The sequence below is a fragment of the Nelusetta ayraudi genome, unplaced genomic scaffold (assembly GCF_046127955.1).
Source record: "Nelusetta ayraudi isolate G7.1 ecotype Tasmania unplaced genomic scaffold, CSIRO-AGI_Nayr_v1 ptg000011l, whole genome shotgun sequence".
NCBI classification, from domain to species: domain Eukaryota; kingdom Metazoa; phylum Chordata; class Actinopteri; order Tetraodontiformes; family Monacanthidae; genus Nelusetta; species Nelusetta ayraudi.
In genome coordinates, this window is record NW_027466061.1 from 8154755 (window position 1) to 8170000 (window position 15246).

The 15246-nt window shown below is 39.9% G+C and overlaps 2 protein-coding genes across 4 annotated transcripts in view; one reads left to right on the forward strand and one right to left on the reverse strand.

The window, feature by feature from the left end:
- The first annotated feature begins 6844 nt into the window (after nucleotides 1–6844).
- LOC142884674 (claudin-15-like) lies at nucleotides 6845–13267 on the forward strand. Of its 3 annotated transcripts, XM_076020495.1 has the most exons (6): nucleotides 6845–6973; nucleotides 8183–8318; nucleotides 11929–12093; nucleotides 12744–12825; nucleotides 12925–13035; nucleotides 13129–13267. In XM_076020495.1, the coding sequence occupies exons 1-6, from the start codon at nucleotides 6959–6961 to the stop codon at nucleotides 13226–13228; spliced, it is 609 nt and encodes a 202-aa protein (XP_075876610.1). In that variant the 5' UTR covers nucleotides 6845–6958; the 3' UTR covers nucleotides 13229–13267. The 3 variants fall into 3 exon arrangements, with proteins under 3 accessions (XP_075876610.1, XP_075876609.1, XP_075876608.1); XM_076020494.1 differs by lacking the exon at nucleotides 6845–6973 and having other exon boundaries at nucleotides 7973–8318; XM_076020493.1 differs by lacking the exons at nucleotides 6845–6973; nucleotides 8183–8318 and adding an exon at nucleotides 10697–11047.
- Nucleotides 13268–14537: 1270 nt separating this feature from the next.
- Nucleotides 14538–15246, reverse strand: part of sat2b (spermidine/spermine N1-acetyltransferase family member 2b) — a 1746-nt gene continuing 1037 nt past the window's right edge. The window contains exons 5-6 of the mRNA XM_076020496.1: nucleotides 15175–15215; nucleotides 14538–15065 (exon numbers count right to left, since the gene is read on the reverse strand). Coding sequence (XP_075876611.1) covers nucleotides 14886–15065; nucleotides 15175–15215 — 221 coding nt within the window. The 3' untranslated portion in view covers nucleotides 14538–14885. The remainder of the gene's footprint in view (nucleotides 15066–15174; nucleotides 15216–15246) is intronic.

The following is a 15246-nucleotide window of genomic DNA, read 5'->3' on the forward strand; positions in this document are numbered from 1 at the left end:
TACCCCTGATGACCCAAAAGGTTCCCGAGTAGGAAGAGTTGATCTGATCTGAATCTTTTAAATATGCATTTTAGCAGTGTCTCTGTTCTGGGAGGATATTTAAGGGAAGGAACAAGAATCTGAGGGCGTCTTTCTTTTCTCTCCTTTTCTGGGACCGACTCTCTCTCTCTCTCTCTCTCTCTTCTTCTTCTTCTTTTTCTTTGACTTCTTGATTTTTTCTACCATCATTTTTACACAACCGGTCTGTTACATTTTTGCTGCATTTTTACTCTGGACATCGCAATAAACTGGTATGTTATCCATTCCCCTTCAATATTAACTTGTTGAGACTTTTGTTTCTATGTGGAGAGCAATCTGACATCAGATATTGATTTAGTCTTCAGTTATATGGTAAATTCATTTGAGTAATGCTTGTACTCTTTACCTCTGAGTTGAATAGAAAAGATTGAGTGTCATGTTTTTCTAACTATTGAGTTGGAAGATATAAACCTCTGAACATCTCAACCTAGATGTCTGGGCTGTTCTTCTATGTTAAGAAGGTCACTGAATGCTTTGTCTATATCTGCCATCACTGAACTAAGATAGGGATTAATCAGAATCCCAAAGCCCTTAGTTATATGGTAAGTTTCACTGGACATTATTCAAACCCTTAACCTCTGAGTTGGACAGATAAGATTGGGTATCATGTTCAATAACCTCTGAATACTCCAACCAAGACATCAGGCTATTCTTCCATGTTTAATGAACAAACTGAATAGTTTTGTTAATTTATAGAAGCCATCCCTGAACTGAAGACTAATGTCAGATCACGAGAAGTTTATTATTATTGAGTCTATATTCTTAATTGTTAATCAAGTCTTTCTCTCAATCAATGTATAAAAGTAGAGTTATTATTATCAAATGGAGTCAGATTAAATTAATTATTATGTATTTTACTTTGAAATCCTCACCTTGACACCGGAACGACGGAATACGTATTGGGGAGATATTACTATTTGTGTCTAGATATTTCCTCCCCTACAGTTTGGTGACCCCGACGTGATCTCGCGATCGCATTAAGCAGGAAGGCGAGAGAAGTCAATTCCGGTACGTTTAAGTAATGAGGTTTGAATTCCTGTGTGTCTACCTACAGTTTCTGTGGTAAGTACAAATTTACGGCAGTTATAAAGACTGAGGGAAAGTTTGAACACACATCATATATAGACACATAATATAGAACGGATCGACATATCCATTGTGAGATCGGAGATCGTAGAAATCCGATGGGGGGAAAAGTTTCATTTCGCAACTCCCTAGGACAGGAGTGTGTAGGCATAGATGAGCAGATCATGGACATGGCTGGTTTACGTTTATACAAAACGTTAATTCGTCTGCGCGATCTCGGCGTTGATTTAGAATGGGATAACAGTGAAATTCTTCACTGGTATTCCACAAAGGGAGTTGCACTAAAATCTAAAGGCAAATTTCACGATCTCACTATCGCAATTGTTTATTTACTCCGGCGCAACGACTCAAAAACCATAACAGAAGGTCGCCGCACTTTAGAGAACATCCGAGATTTTGAAACATTACGCTCCGAAGAAACGAAAAAATTACGCGCACAAATTGATGCATTTGATTATGAAAAAATAAATTTGGCGAGACAAATCGAAACAATGGAGACTGAAACTAAACAGCTTAAACAAAAGCTGAACTTAGACAAACGCTACACTTCCCAACTGGAAGACTACTGTGGCGATGCTGGCTTTCCAGTTGCAGCTATAAAACAGGCTGTTATTAGCTCCAAATGTGTTGAGAATTATGATCAAGACGACAGTGAAGATGAGGATATTACCCTCATCACCGGGTGCCCTGTAACTCAGGTCGACACCGACAATGAAATTCTGACAACCTCCGCAGTTTTCGCAACAGCAGAAAGCCCGCTCTATCCGTCCCTCAGCCGGCGCACCTCTCACTCGAAGCAAAACAATCGAAACCGAATGAAAACTCGTCTCAAAACAGACACAATTCCAAGAAAATCCGTCAATGTTTCAGTCGTCAAAACAGTTACAGATGCGAACAATGGTGTAACCACCATTACCAGAGCATTGTCTTGTGAAGAAACTTCAAAACATCGTGAGGTTATCGGCATCATGCCCCGCCGCGGCCCGTTCCAGAGTTACTGGGACAAACTAATGCTCCAAGCATTAGTTTACAATCTAGAGCTCCGCGATGTGTGGCAGATAGTTTTGCTTACAGTTCCAGAAGAGTTACACTCTAAAATTCCTCAAGAATTGAGAACTGGAACAATCCTTGAAAGACAGCCCGGTGAAACTAACGACGACATTTATAATAGAATAAAAGAAGTTTTGCTTCAGATGAGAGGACCACCAAAGGCCGAGTGGCATAGAATCCTTGATCTTAAACAATCAAGTAGAGAAACATTTGAGACTTTTGCAGAGCGTATGTGGGTGATTTTTAGAGAATACAGTGGGATAGAAGAATGCGATCGTAACCACGAAATTCTCTTACAGATGCTACGCAATAATGCTGGACCACTTGTTCAGAATGCGTTGGCTCTGGGTGGAGACCCACCTCAGAATACATTCAACGCACTCGTTGAATGGGCCACAAAAATAGAGCAGCGATCAAAATTTCTAAAGCCATGCCCTGTAGCGGCAACTCAATGGGTAGCCGAGAGAGACAATAATGTCATTATCTGTGACTATTGTCATCGATCTGGCCATAAACTTGAACGTTGTTTCAGACTGAATGGTGAATTCAGGAAAACAACTCATAAATCTATGCGAAACCATTCAAGAACCTCTCAAACCAGACAGACAACGGCGATTAGTTCTCAAACAGACATCCTCGATGATCTAGAACGAATGAATGACCAAAAATAGGGATGCGTGGCCTCCATTGGGAGCATTGTTTCCAGCAGCAACCGTATAATAGTAAAATCTAATCTTGGAGGCCGATTAGTCGACATATTAATTGACACCGGTGCTGCTTGCTCCTGCACAAATATCCCGTTACCTCTGACAGACGAGACCATTCAAATCAAAGGGATAGATGACACACTAATGACAGCGACCCTTACTAAACCAGTCCGACTTGATTTGGGTGCAATAGTGCTAACTGAGCCGTTCTGGTATTTACCAGGAAACAGCGAGGGTACTGTTTTGGGCATGGACATAATGGAAAAGCATGGCTTTATTATTCACTGTTTGGAAAAACAAATTGAGATTGCTCCAGAGAAAACGAACAAGAAACAATCGCTCAGAAACCATGCAAGCATTATGTCCATCACCACCTCTGATCAAGAATTCCAAGCGTGTCAAAACTCCATGTCTGTGATCAAAACCCGAGCAAATGTGCAGAAAAACCTAGATGTACATGAACTAACAAACATTGTTGACCAGTCAGCCAAGCAGGCAGCAATACGTCGCACAGATTTGACATTGGAAATGTCTGATACATCAGCTACAAGAGCCATCCAGACTACACCTATTGACTTAAAACAACAATTCTGGTGGCCAGCAATGGCTGGAGATGTTGACGGTTGGTGTGTTTCTTGCCTTGTGTGTGCTAACTTTAACCCAGGAAAACCTGGCTGCACTAGACTGTGCAGGCCTAATCCACCCAAAGACCCGTGGGGAGCACTGCAGATAGATTTCGTTGGTCCACTTCCCAGTGCCAAAGGGGGGTACCGCTCTTGCCACGTCATAATTGACAAATTCACTTGCAACAACACTGCAAGAACATTGGCACAGGCTTTAGCAAACCAAATCATCTCTCTGTTTGGAGCACAGCTTCAAATCGAATCAGTCAAGAGCAGCCATTTCGCAGGTTTTCTTTTTCCATTCCAGGAACTCCAGATGCCAAGAAAGCATCCAGAACAACCTGTATCCAGCTGGGTCAACGAGACCTACTTACCCATAGTTTTAACTGTGGGAGATGGGTATGGAAATATTCTATGGGGCCATACACACCTCACATTACACTTCTTTCAAAACAGTCAGTCAAATGGTCCCCCGGATTAGAACCGGAACAAAATTTTGTAACAACAAAATTTGCTGTAGTGAGGGAACCACCCATCTCCCCACTCTCAATATAACAGATAATATACAAATTTCCACGACCTTACAACTTAGTGTCAACACCAAGACACACCTCACTCCAAAATTTGGCTCTATTTAATTAATGTTTTAAAAGCCGAACCATGGACTTGATCCTAAAAAGTGTTATAACACGAAGGATCTAGAGCAAAAATTACATTTAGCTGCATGCATACAGCTCCACATAATTTTTAGACACATAGTTCATACAGATTTACTATTTAACCAAACTTGCTCCGCAGAAGACCAGCACAAAACTTGAATTAAATCTGAGACATGTTCATTTAACTGTTAGCCTTTTCCTTTTCAATTCGACCGGATTTATTGAACGTGACATAGCTTGCAGAACATTCGCAAAAGATTTACTTACAACTACTAGACAAAAGATTCTGTTTACATAAGACTCTCACACATGCCTTAAATGATTTGATTAATGCTCTGAATTTACATCGATGGTTCATGTCCAAAAAGAATGAAAGATGTTAATTATTCAGAATTACTTTTTATTTTCATTGTACTTTTATTGTACTTTATTAATGTCTACCAATAATTAATGTATTGGTTGTATTGGGTTCTTTGTCACTTTCCCACTTATTCACCCAGAACAGGTTTTTCCAAATTCCATCACCATATAAATCAGGTAATAAAATGGGACCACATCATGGGGTATATGACAGTAAGAGACACTGAGACCTGGTTCACTTCTCGCACATGTTGTCATGAAATTCCCAGTTGTATCATCTGTACTTGTAACACTTTAAAGCCGTTCACATGGATACGCAGACACCATCCAGGTGTCACACACACAGTGGTGCGTCGCCCGTGAAATGAACTCAAATCTACATCTTGGGCAGAATACCATTGAACCTGGACATCTCTCCCTGGTGGGAGGACACCTTCTACGTGGAAAGCACCCAAGCTCCAACAGACACCATGGACTGTGCTAAAGAGATGATTCTTAACACAGGTTATCATCTCACTGAAGCCCAGGTGCAGGCCAGTTAGCTAAGAGGACAGTGAAAACCTTGTCCAGTCCATCCACGCTTGGCTCAATATGCAAACACTTGAGTCACACACTTTGCCCTGGTACTCAGCTCCCTGCAACTACCAGATTTACAAAGACTGAGATGATACTACTATGGATGTGGGGAAGGACTGTCAATTCTCAACTTGACCCCTATCGTTTCATTCTGTGTTCATTTTTACTTTTGATGTTTGTTTTTTCCAGATGGCTCTCAGGGGCCAAAAGGGGGAAACTGTAAGACAGTCAAATCCACATCCTGAAGTGTTTTCTCTAACAATGGAAGTTCTTCAAAGACAGGGGTTACAACTGTATCAATCTCACCTATTGTAATTAACTTACATGATTTACATGTCGCGGGAAAGGAACCCCCGAGGGCCAAAAGGTATCTCCTTGTGTTTGTTGGATTTGCATTCAGGGACTGTCTCTGCCTTTTGTTTAGAACTTTCCTTTGAAATGTTGTGAGTGTCAGTGTGAGAGGTGTGAAGGTCTTGGTGATCTATTGTTGCTGTGGAAAATTACCCCTGATGACCCAAAAGGTTCCCGAGTAGGAAGAGTTGATCTGATCTGAATCTTTTAAATATGCATTTTAGCAGTGTCTCTGTTCTGGGAGGATATTTAAGGGAAGGAACAAGAATCTGAGGGCGTCTTTCTTTTCTCTCCTTTTCTGGGACCGACTCTCTCTCTCTCTCTCTCTCTCTTCTTCTTCTTCTTTTTCTTTGACTTCTTGATTTTTTCTACCATCATTTTTACACAACCGGTCTGTTACATTTTTGCTGCATTTTTACTCTGGACATCGCAATAAACTGGTATGTTATCCATTCCCCTTCAATATTAACTTGTTGAGACTTTTGTTTCTATGTGGAGAGCAATCTGACATCAGATATTGATTTAGTCTTCAGTTATATGGTAAATTCATTTGAGTAATGCTTGTACTCTTTACCTCTGAGTTGAATAGAAAAGATTGAGTGTCATGTTTTTCTAACTATTGAGTTGGAAGATATAAACCTCTGAACATCTCAACCTAGATGTCTGGGCTGTTCTTCTATGTTAAGAAGGTCACTGAATGCTTTGTCTATATCTGCCATCACTGAACTAAGATAGGGATTAATCAGAATCCCAAAGCCCTTAGTTATATGGTAAGTTTCACTGGACATTATTCAAACCCTTAACCTCTGAGTTGGACAGATAAGATTGGGTATCATGTTCAATAACCTCTGAATACTCCAACCAAGACATCAGGCTATTCTTCCATGTTTAATGAACAAACTGAATAGTTTTGTTAATTTATAGAAGCCATCCCTGAACTGAAGACTAATGTCAGATCACGAGAAGTTTATTATTATTGAGTCTATATTCTTAATTGTTAATCAAGTCTTTCTCTCAATCAATGTATAAAAGTAGAGTTATTATTATCAAATGGAGTCAGATTAAATTAATTATTATGTATTTTACTTTGAAATCCTCACCTTGACACCGGAACGACGGAATACGTATTGGGGAGATATTACTATTTGTGTCTAGATATTTCCTCCCCTACAATGGCAAAATCTTGATTGATGCTCTATTGGCTTTTTCTTTCTTTTCTTTTGTTTCCCCTTTTGTTAAAGTGACCCTGTATGACAGCACTGACTTCTGATCATGTCCTGTACCAGCAGTGGAGAACAAAAGATCACTTCAGGCGTGTTTTAAATAAACTTTCCCTTTAAGCAGGAAGGTCAGCGGGTACACGACTGAACAGATGTGACAGGTGAGTGAAGGTCACTGGAATAAAATATTAACAGACAAAAGACTGCAAGTCAAAGCGTGAAAGTCCTTTCACGGTACTTTGGACCACATGCTTCTGATTGCTGTTAGTAAATGAGAATTCCCACTTGATAAGATATAAGTAAGTTGTGAGCTTGAAGTTTATAAATATCATAAGCAAAGAATTCTCAGAAAAAGAGGATGATTGTCTGCACTTTGAATGTGTCTGCAAAAAGTGAAACGTGACACTTTTACACATTTCCATACCTTTCTGGATGTACACAGCTGAGCAGAACTCTACAATGATAAATTATGCAGACTGATGTTTAACCAACGTCTTATAGTGGGCAGTGCTGCATAATGTCAACACAAAATAGGGCTCTTTGGAAATGGACCTCATTGTTAAATCCAGCCGGTATATAAAAAATGGATTTACATTTTCTTCACTTCATCTTTTGTCCTGCCGCGGTGCCGTTAATGCTTAGCCAGTATTAAAACAGGCGCCTTCAGACTTCAATTAATCACCCAACAATTGTGATTTCCCTAACCTAAATTTTATATTCCTATGTTCGTATTTTCTTGAAATTAACCTCCTTATGCTACTAGTTATCAAAACAGGGGTATAACTGATAAGAAATAATAAAAAAATAAAAACATGGGTGACTCAACCATAAAATGAAAATCTAGGACACAAAGAAAAATGCACATCACATGATGATAAAACACATAATTAAACTAGACACTGACAGCTATAAAATGTTTTGTCTGTCTGTCTGGTGACTGATGAACCATGGCTCCCGAAAGGGTTTTAAATCAATGCAACGCAAAGATTGCAAAGGGTCTCCTGAGGACTCTTTGCGACGGTCACTCCAAATGATCCCAGTAATTTGAATTGCTCAGATCAGTCATTTACTCAGCTGTGACAACTTAGATTATCTCTACCTCCTGTGCCAATCAAGAGAGGAGGAAAAAGGACTCATTGTATACAGCTACGCTAACGTGCCAGGTGTGTGAATTGTCATCAATTTTGGGCGGGAATAGCAGACATATAATGTAGCTAGAGCCAACAAATCAATGTTCAAATTAGTCCAGGTTTGAGTGCAAGAGAGAGAAAAAAGAAACCCCAGGTCAGCTCGCACACTCCAAAAAATTTACAGGCTCAGGAGTTGTGGTCCTGCTCAGCGAGGCAATATTTATTGCTCACCCTAACCATTTCTAGATAATTAGCTTCAAAATGATAGAAGTAGTCGAGGGAATAGCACTTTTTCTCGGATTTTCAAGCTGGATATTGAGTTTCGTATCCCTTCAAGATCAGTATTGGAAAGAATCCACCACAGAAGGTAGCGTAATTACTACCTCCACCATCTACGAGAACTTATGGATGTCTTGTGCAAGCGATTCAACAGGGATCTACAACTGTCGAGACTTTCCGTCTCTTTTTGCTCTTCCAGGTAAGAAAAATGCAGTGCAGTCTTCTTTTGATGGTTGTAATGGGTTTTTTTTAATTAAAAAAAACAAAACATTTTCCATTTGATTTGGATATTTTGAATTAAATAGATAAATTCATAGATACACTTTATTGGTATCAGGCTGGGAAATTATTTACAGGATCAACTTAAAATAAAAACAAAATGATTATGTTTTCGTGAAATAATAATTATTAATATGACAATAATAATAATTATGACATCATGTCTGGGCAGCTATCACTTTTGTCTACATCATTAACAACACTTTTTTATGATGAGTCAGCTTGATCTAACTGCTGAGTGTGCTTTTTTTTTTGACACCTTCATACCGGGAGAATTGTCCGCCTATTTTCTTTCTCTTTAATTAATCAGAGTACATTTTGAATTCCTGATTATAAGCCGACCTACTGAATTATATCTGCACTTCAGGGGTGTAGTACATTATAGACAGAAAAACTACAATAGATAATCTAAGGCAGGGGTCTCAAACTCAATTTACCTGGGGGCCGCTGGGGACAGAGGCTCGGTGAGGCTGGGCTGCATGAAAAGCTTAGTTAAAAATAAATTAAAATAATAATAATAACAACAATAATAATAATAAATAAACAAAATAGTAGACATGTTTTAAGATTTCACAGCAAGAAGGTCGTGGGTTCGATTCCGGGGCCCGGGCCTGGGACTTTTCTGTGTGGAGTTTGCATGCTCTCCCCGTGTCTGCGTGGGTTCTCTCCAGGTTCTCCGGCTTCCTCCCACACTCCAAAAATATGCATGTGAGGTCAATTGAACATTCTAATTGTCTATCTAAAGTGTCTTGTCCAGGGTGTCCCCTGCCTTCGCCCTAACACAGCTGGGATAGGCTCCAGCAGACCCCCGTGACCCTGAATAGGAATAAGCAGGTATAGAAGATGGATGAATGAATGAATGTTTTAAGATTTGCAGCCTGTTTGGCTCTCTCATCTCCCAGATATTTTGCATACTCCTCAGCATGTTTAGTTGTGTAATGACGTTTCAAACTGTATTGCTTGTGCACCGCAACTTTCTCTGTGTAAATAAGACACATCGGAGTGCCTCTGTGCTCAACAAAGAAATATTGAATCTCCCACTTTCTCTGGAATTGTCTTTGCTCATCACCAACCTTTCTTTTCACTGCAGGCTTTGAAAAAGACGTTTGGGCCTGTGGAATTTATTTTAATTCCACTTGGTGTCACTGTTGTATTTAGCCGACGCACGGAGAACGTTATTTCAGCAATGTGCATCATTTTCACTTCTTTTTCCAGTAACAGCAGCACGGTGGTCGGTGGATAATAGCCCAGTAGCAGTTTCCTTTGCTTTAGCGTCAGATTTTAATATCTTTTATGATGAAATGAACCTCATGGCATTTGTAGATGGTAGAAAGTACTGGGACAGCGAGTGCAAAAAGGCGACTGCTCCCAGAGTGTTGTCCGGCGTGTTGTTACAGGAAAAAGAAGCGAAAATGACACCACACTGTTGTTGTTGTGAATGTAAAAATAGAAACAAAAAAAGGAAACAAATGACATATATAGAAATCTATGTAGTGTTCATCATGTGAGGCAAAGCAAATAAATAAAAAAAAGCAAGCATTATGAAAGGGCTTTCTTATACCATATGTGGTGCTTAATCTCTGTACCCATATCCAATGTATATTTGTTATAAGTTGATGTGATATGCGGTTACAGCAAAATACATTTTATAAGTTCAGCATTCAGTCATGTTTTTCCTCAGCCAGAGAGAGAAGTCTTTTTCTTGCTGAGACTGTGTAACGTCTAGTGGAAAGCACTTCAAACCCTGTTCAGAAATGTCTCTAAATAAAGCACTGGATAGTGACAGTCAGCCAATTCTTCAGTGTTATATCTTGTTTTAAACCATTTTAAGGAGTGTAAGTTAAAGGGTTGGCATGTGTCACTCAAAGGCCACAGTGGTGCTTCATCATGACGATAAAGGCCTGATAGGGAAGGAATTTGTTTTCACAGGCTCAGGTGTCAGACAAGCAAACAGGTTTATCTGAGGGACAGCAGATGTGATCATGCACACTCCACCGAGTGTAGCAAACTTTCCCATCATCCCTGGGACGTAGGGTGAAGCAGGGTGAAGATTCAACATGCTGAATCTCATCAGTACTGGTGTGATATTGTTGACAGAGTGTTCAAAGCAGACGTCAAAACGTGACTAATAGCTTGAAGTCTATAGACACAAGTGAGCTGGAAGGCTGGACCTCACCTCCTCCAGTTTGGTAAACACTTGGAGTTTTTGAAAGGGTTCTATGGAGTTGGGGATAAAAGGGAATCATAAGTGTCCTTTTCTGGAATTAATCATTAATTTGCAAGTTTCTGTAGTGTCTTGGGTCCTCTTGGGCGTTGGAGACGTTGCGAAACTCTGGGGCCAACAACACATTTGCGCTGGTAGGGTCAACGTTTGTAGAAACGTTTTAGTCTATCTGGGATAACTCCACACGCATTGGACTAAAGGAACGAGTATGAATGAAATAGTGGAAGCTTTTGCCTTCTTCTTGGGGTTTCTGGCCTGGTTGATGGTTGGAATCGCCCTTCCAAACCGATACTGGAAGGTTTCATCAGTGGATGGTAACGTTATCACCACATCAACCATCTATGAAAACCTGTGGATGTCCTGCGCAACCGACTCTACAGGGGTTCACAACTGTCGGGATTTTCCTTCTCTGCTTGCACTTGATGGTATGTAGCTTAGAAATGTTAATTTTTATGAGGATGGTTGCTTCAATTAAGATTCTATCGCCACCTCTTAAAAGTGGAAAAGAAATGTGAAGGAGGACCTGATAGCTCAATCTGATATTGACGCATGGGAGAAAACAGCTGATAGCAGCAGATCTTTGAAGACAAAATACCACTGGAGTCAACGTATAGTAGTCACAACCTTATATTGAGCATCAATGTTCTTGTATGGTGTCGTTTTCTTTGGTCTTGGATTAATTGGATTAATCCTCTGTGTTCTACCGCTCATTTTTAGCCACTGTGTCATATCAGAAGTCTAACCGGCTTCAGAAAACAAGAGATCAAGAGATAAAGTACACTTTACAACAATAATAGTCTGTGTTTAGTCTTATTACATAGCCTTGACTGAAAGTTTTTCTTTTTTTTAATCAGACGCTCATCTACAAATTTACAGAAAGTTGTCGACGTGAGTTCACATTGTTGTTTTTTTTTAGCTTTGCTTTTAAAATTGGAGAAATGAGAGTTTCTGAGTCAGGACTCAAAGGAGTGGTTTCCTGTCAACCAGTTGTTCATGCTCTGACCAAAAGTACAAAAATGTGCTCTCCAGTCATTATTGTAGCTGTTTCAGTTGAGGGAGGTCACAAAAAGGCTGAAGGCAATGTTTTTCACTCTGAGTAACGGTCTCTCTCCCTGACACCTAACTTGGCCTAATGACTCTAAAATTTGTTTTTAATTCATCACAGTATCTTTTCCTCCCCTTTACATTGTCTTCACAAACAGGTGTTGTTTTTTTCTCTCTAGGAACTGAATTTGTTTTTCATTCATGGATTTGGTTTGCATATTAAGATGTTAATACACATATTTGTGATTCTCTCTGCTCATAGGATACATTCAGGTGTCCCGGGCCCTCATGATCGCTTCCATTGTGTTTGGGACGTTTGGGCTGGTGGCCACACTCTCAGGAATACAGTGTTCCAAGATAGGAGGAGAAAACTACGTTCTGAAGGGGAGGATCGCTGCGATTGGAGGAGTGTTCTTTCTGATGCAGGGTAAATACTCAGGGAACGAGGGGTGGATTTACTGGACAAGCAAATAAAGAACAAACAAAACACTTAAGATTAATGTTCCTCTGGGGGAAAAAAAAATCTTGTTTTCTTTTTTCTAGAGAAAAACTGTCCGGATTTATATCTGCATGACTCTTTCAATTTGATTTAAGTCTAAGTTGAAAAGGAAATCTAAAATACAGGTTATTAAAGTTTAAGAAAACTGCCACCTCAGTCTGTATGCAGCAGATGGATCTAACATTCTCACAAACCTCCGGATGTGCAAAAGTTTACCAGTTATTCTGATTGTGAAAACTGGCCAGTGGCTATAAACCACCCATACTTTAATTCTTGTCATACTGGGGATTCTTTTTTCTGAGAACGCAGTAACAAGTAAAGGCCATTCAAGCAAAAACAAAGTTCATCCAGCAGTTGGCTGTGCCTTTGCTTTCATATGACGGCACTCGTAAATCATCCTGAAATATTGCAGGATTTATAGCCATCAGCCAAACGTTGCTATCAATTCGCCGCCTGTAACCCCAAATGAACCCAGAAGAGGTGTTGTTTTTGTTCATTTTATTGCACCTCTTAGACACATGTTGCATTGTATTTGCATCGAAAACACTCCTCTTGTCTAAGGCAAAATTACTTTACAGGGATGTGCACTATGATTGCCATATCTTGGTACGCTGCCAACATTACCCAGCAGTTCTTTGACCAACTCTATCCAGGGACAAAGTAAGTGTGCACAATCAGTATCAGCTCATTAGTGGAACTGATAATTGATCATTGGCACGATGCACGACTGTGTGTTCAATAAATGTTGCTGCACGACAGGTATGAGATTGGAGAAGGCCTGTACATTGGCTGGTCCTCTGCCACGCTGGCCCTTTGTGGAGGAGCATGTCTGATTTTTGCCTGCAAAAGCAGCAAACACAATGAAAAAATGTAAGTATGTGCCCTGTAAGTTTTTGCCATTTATTAGTGTGAGAAAAAAGGTGGACAATATTGTGATGGCCGCACCTCTTTTATTCTTTATAGACCATATCCATACCAACAGTCCTCGAGAGGACACGTGGTGTCGACTACAGCGACATCTCGCTCTTATCAAAGCAACTATGGAAGAAATGCCTACGTGTGAGTCATGTAGCAGTGGGGAAGCCGCCTAGATTTTGGAGCCTGTTCACAGGATACTTTTACTTTATTCCTAAAAGTGTATTTTTGTAGATGTAGCGGTTCTATGGGAACAGAGTACAGTTCAGAACCTTGAGACCATTATGTAGTTTAGGTCTGGAAACCTTGATTTGACTTTGTTATCGTTAAACAATCAGTATGAATTTCTTATTATTATGTACTATTATCTTATTTGGCTGAGGCTGCAGTTTACGTTTTGCATTTCGAGGGTGGTATATCTAACATATAACCTTCACGTTCAAATGGCTTTATTGTAAAAAACAAAAAAATAAAAGCAATGGACAATGAAGAATGTTTGATGATCTAACCAAGGGGACATATTGTATATCCATATCATTGACAGCATTAAGAAAACAAATCACACCTATGATGTATTTAATTATGTTAAAGGTTCATGTGTTATATATGTGTTTTTGCAAGGGAGCCAAATTCAACATAGACAGAAACAAACAAAAAGTGAGTGCTGGTGAGAGAATGTGGTCTTCACCTCTTCCAGAATACTTGTATGACAAACATTGTTGGGACAAATGTGTGTATATTTTTCTAGTGTCTTCTGTATGATTTTATTTGCATTCTCATGTGTTTCGGTATTTTTGTACAAAAATTAAATTGTGTGATCAAAATGGACAGCACCATTAACGATGCAACACAGCTGGATTGCCAAAACCATGCATCTGGCTTGCCAGGTTACAGGACTTGAAAATATTGCTGAACGAGTTCAGTGATGGGCGACACGGTGGTGCAGTGGTTAGCGCTGCCGCCTCATAGCAAAAATGTTGTGGGTTCAATTCCGGGGCCCGGACCTGGGACCTTTCTGTGTGGAGTTTGCATGTTCTCTCTGTGTCTGTGTGGGTTCTCTCCAGGTTCCTCCCACACTCCAACAACATGCATGTGAGGTCAATTGAACATTCTAAATTGTCCATATGTATGCATGTGAGTGTGAATGGTTGTTTGTTTCTATGTGGCCCTGCGATGAACTGGCGACCTATGACAGCTGGGAGAGGCTCCAGCAGACCCCCGTGACCCTGAATAGGAATAAGCGGGTATAGAAGATGAATGAATGAATGAGTTCAGTGAGGGCTACTACGGTGGTCCACGGTCGCATTTCCTACGTATTCGTACGTATTTGGCAGATGACGAACTGTCATGCTGCCATCTAGTGGAAGTAAATGGTCTAGCGTCAGCGTTCAACTGACAGGTGAGGATACCAAAAGACAGACATGCAAGAGAATTAAAGCATCAGAAAAGAAGGTGAGTTTCAGATTTCATGAAAGGATGTATTTATTTATCTTTGCAAAGGTTTTTTTTATCTGATTATATTTTCAGTAAACGTGGAAGAAAAACGTGGAAGAAAACACTGGGACATACTATATATGCCTTATGCTTTTGTGGTTTGACACAAAGACAGCACTGCCAACAGGCAAAGTGATACAATTATTTCAGAGTAAATGAAGGAACATTATTAAGACTTAAAATCAGGACTTTTTTGTTTAAGGCTATAGTTAAAAGAAGTGGGTACAGTGAAAATATGATTAAGGTTATTCTTAAAGAAGAGAATGAAAAACACTGGTATCTCAGTGAGACATGTATTTGCAGTATAATATTTAATCTTTAGGTGCTCCATTTGCTAAATTTTCCAGGCTTTGATCCATAAATCGTATAACATGCCAGCCTTCACTGACGGTGAGGTCCTCGGCTCCCTTAGACTTGTAGAAGTCTCGCGCAGCAGTGTTCCAATCCAAAACAGACAGCTGCAGCCTCACACACTGCTTCCTTTTCCCTGTCTGAGCATAGTGTGTGATTCTTCAGTCAATACAGCAGGAACAACAGAGATGTCAAACATTGAAAAGGAAACATAAATGATAGGGGTGCAGTCAAGAAACACATTCTTACCTCAGCGACTTTGCTCAGTAGACCCTTGCCTATTCCATTTCCTGAAAAAGGAAACTCAGATGTGAATACAAG

Excerpts from the sequence above, each read along its gene's own strand:
- LOC142884674 (XM_076020494.1), top strand. The coding sequence starts at position 8,102 with ATGATAGAAGTAGTCGAGGGAATAGCACTTTTTCTCGGATTTTCAAGC. Across the intron at positions 8,319-11,928 it reads GTCTCTTTTTGCTCTTCCAG|GATACATTCAGGTGTCCCGG; the intron begins GTAAGAAAAATG and ends CTCTGCTCATAG. Across the intron at positions 12,826-12,924 it reads CAACTCTATCCAGGGACAAA|GTATGAGATTGGAGAAGGCC; the intron begins GTAAGTGTGCAC and ends GCTGCACGACAG.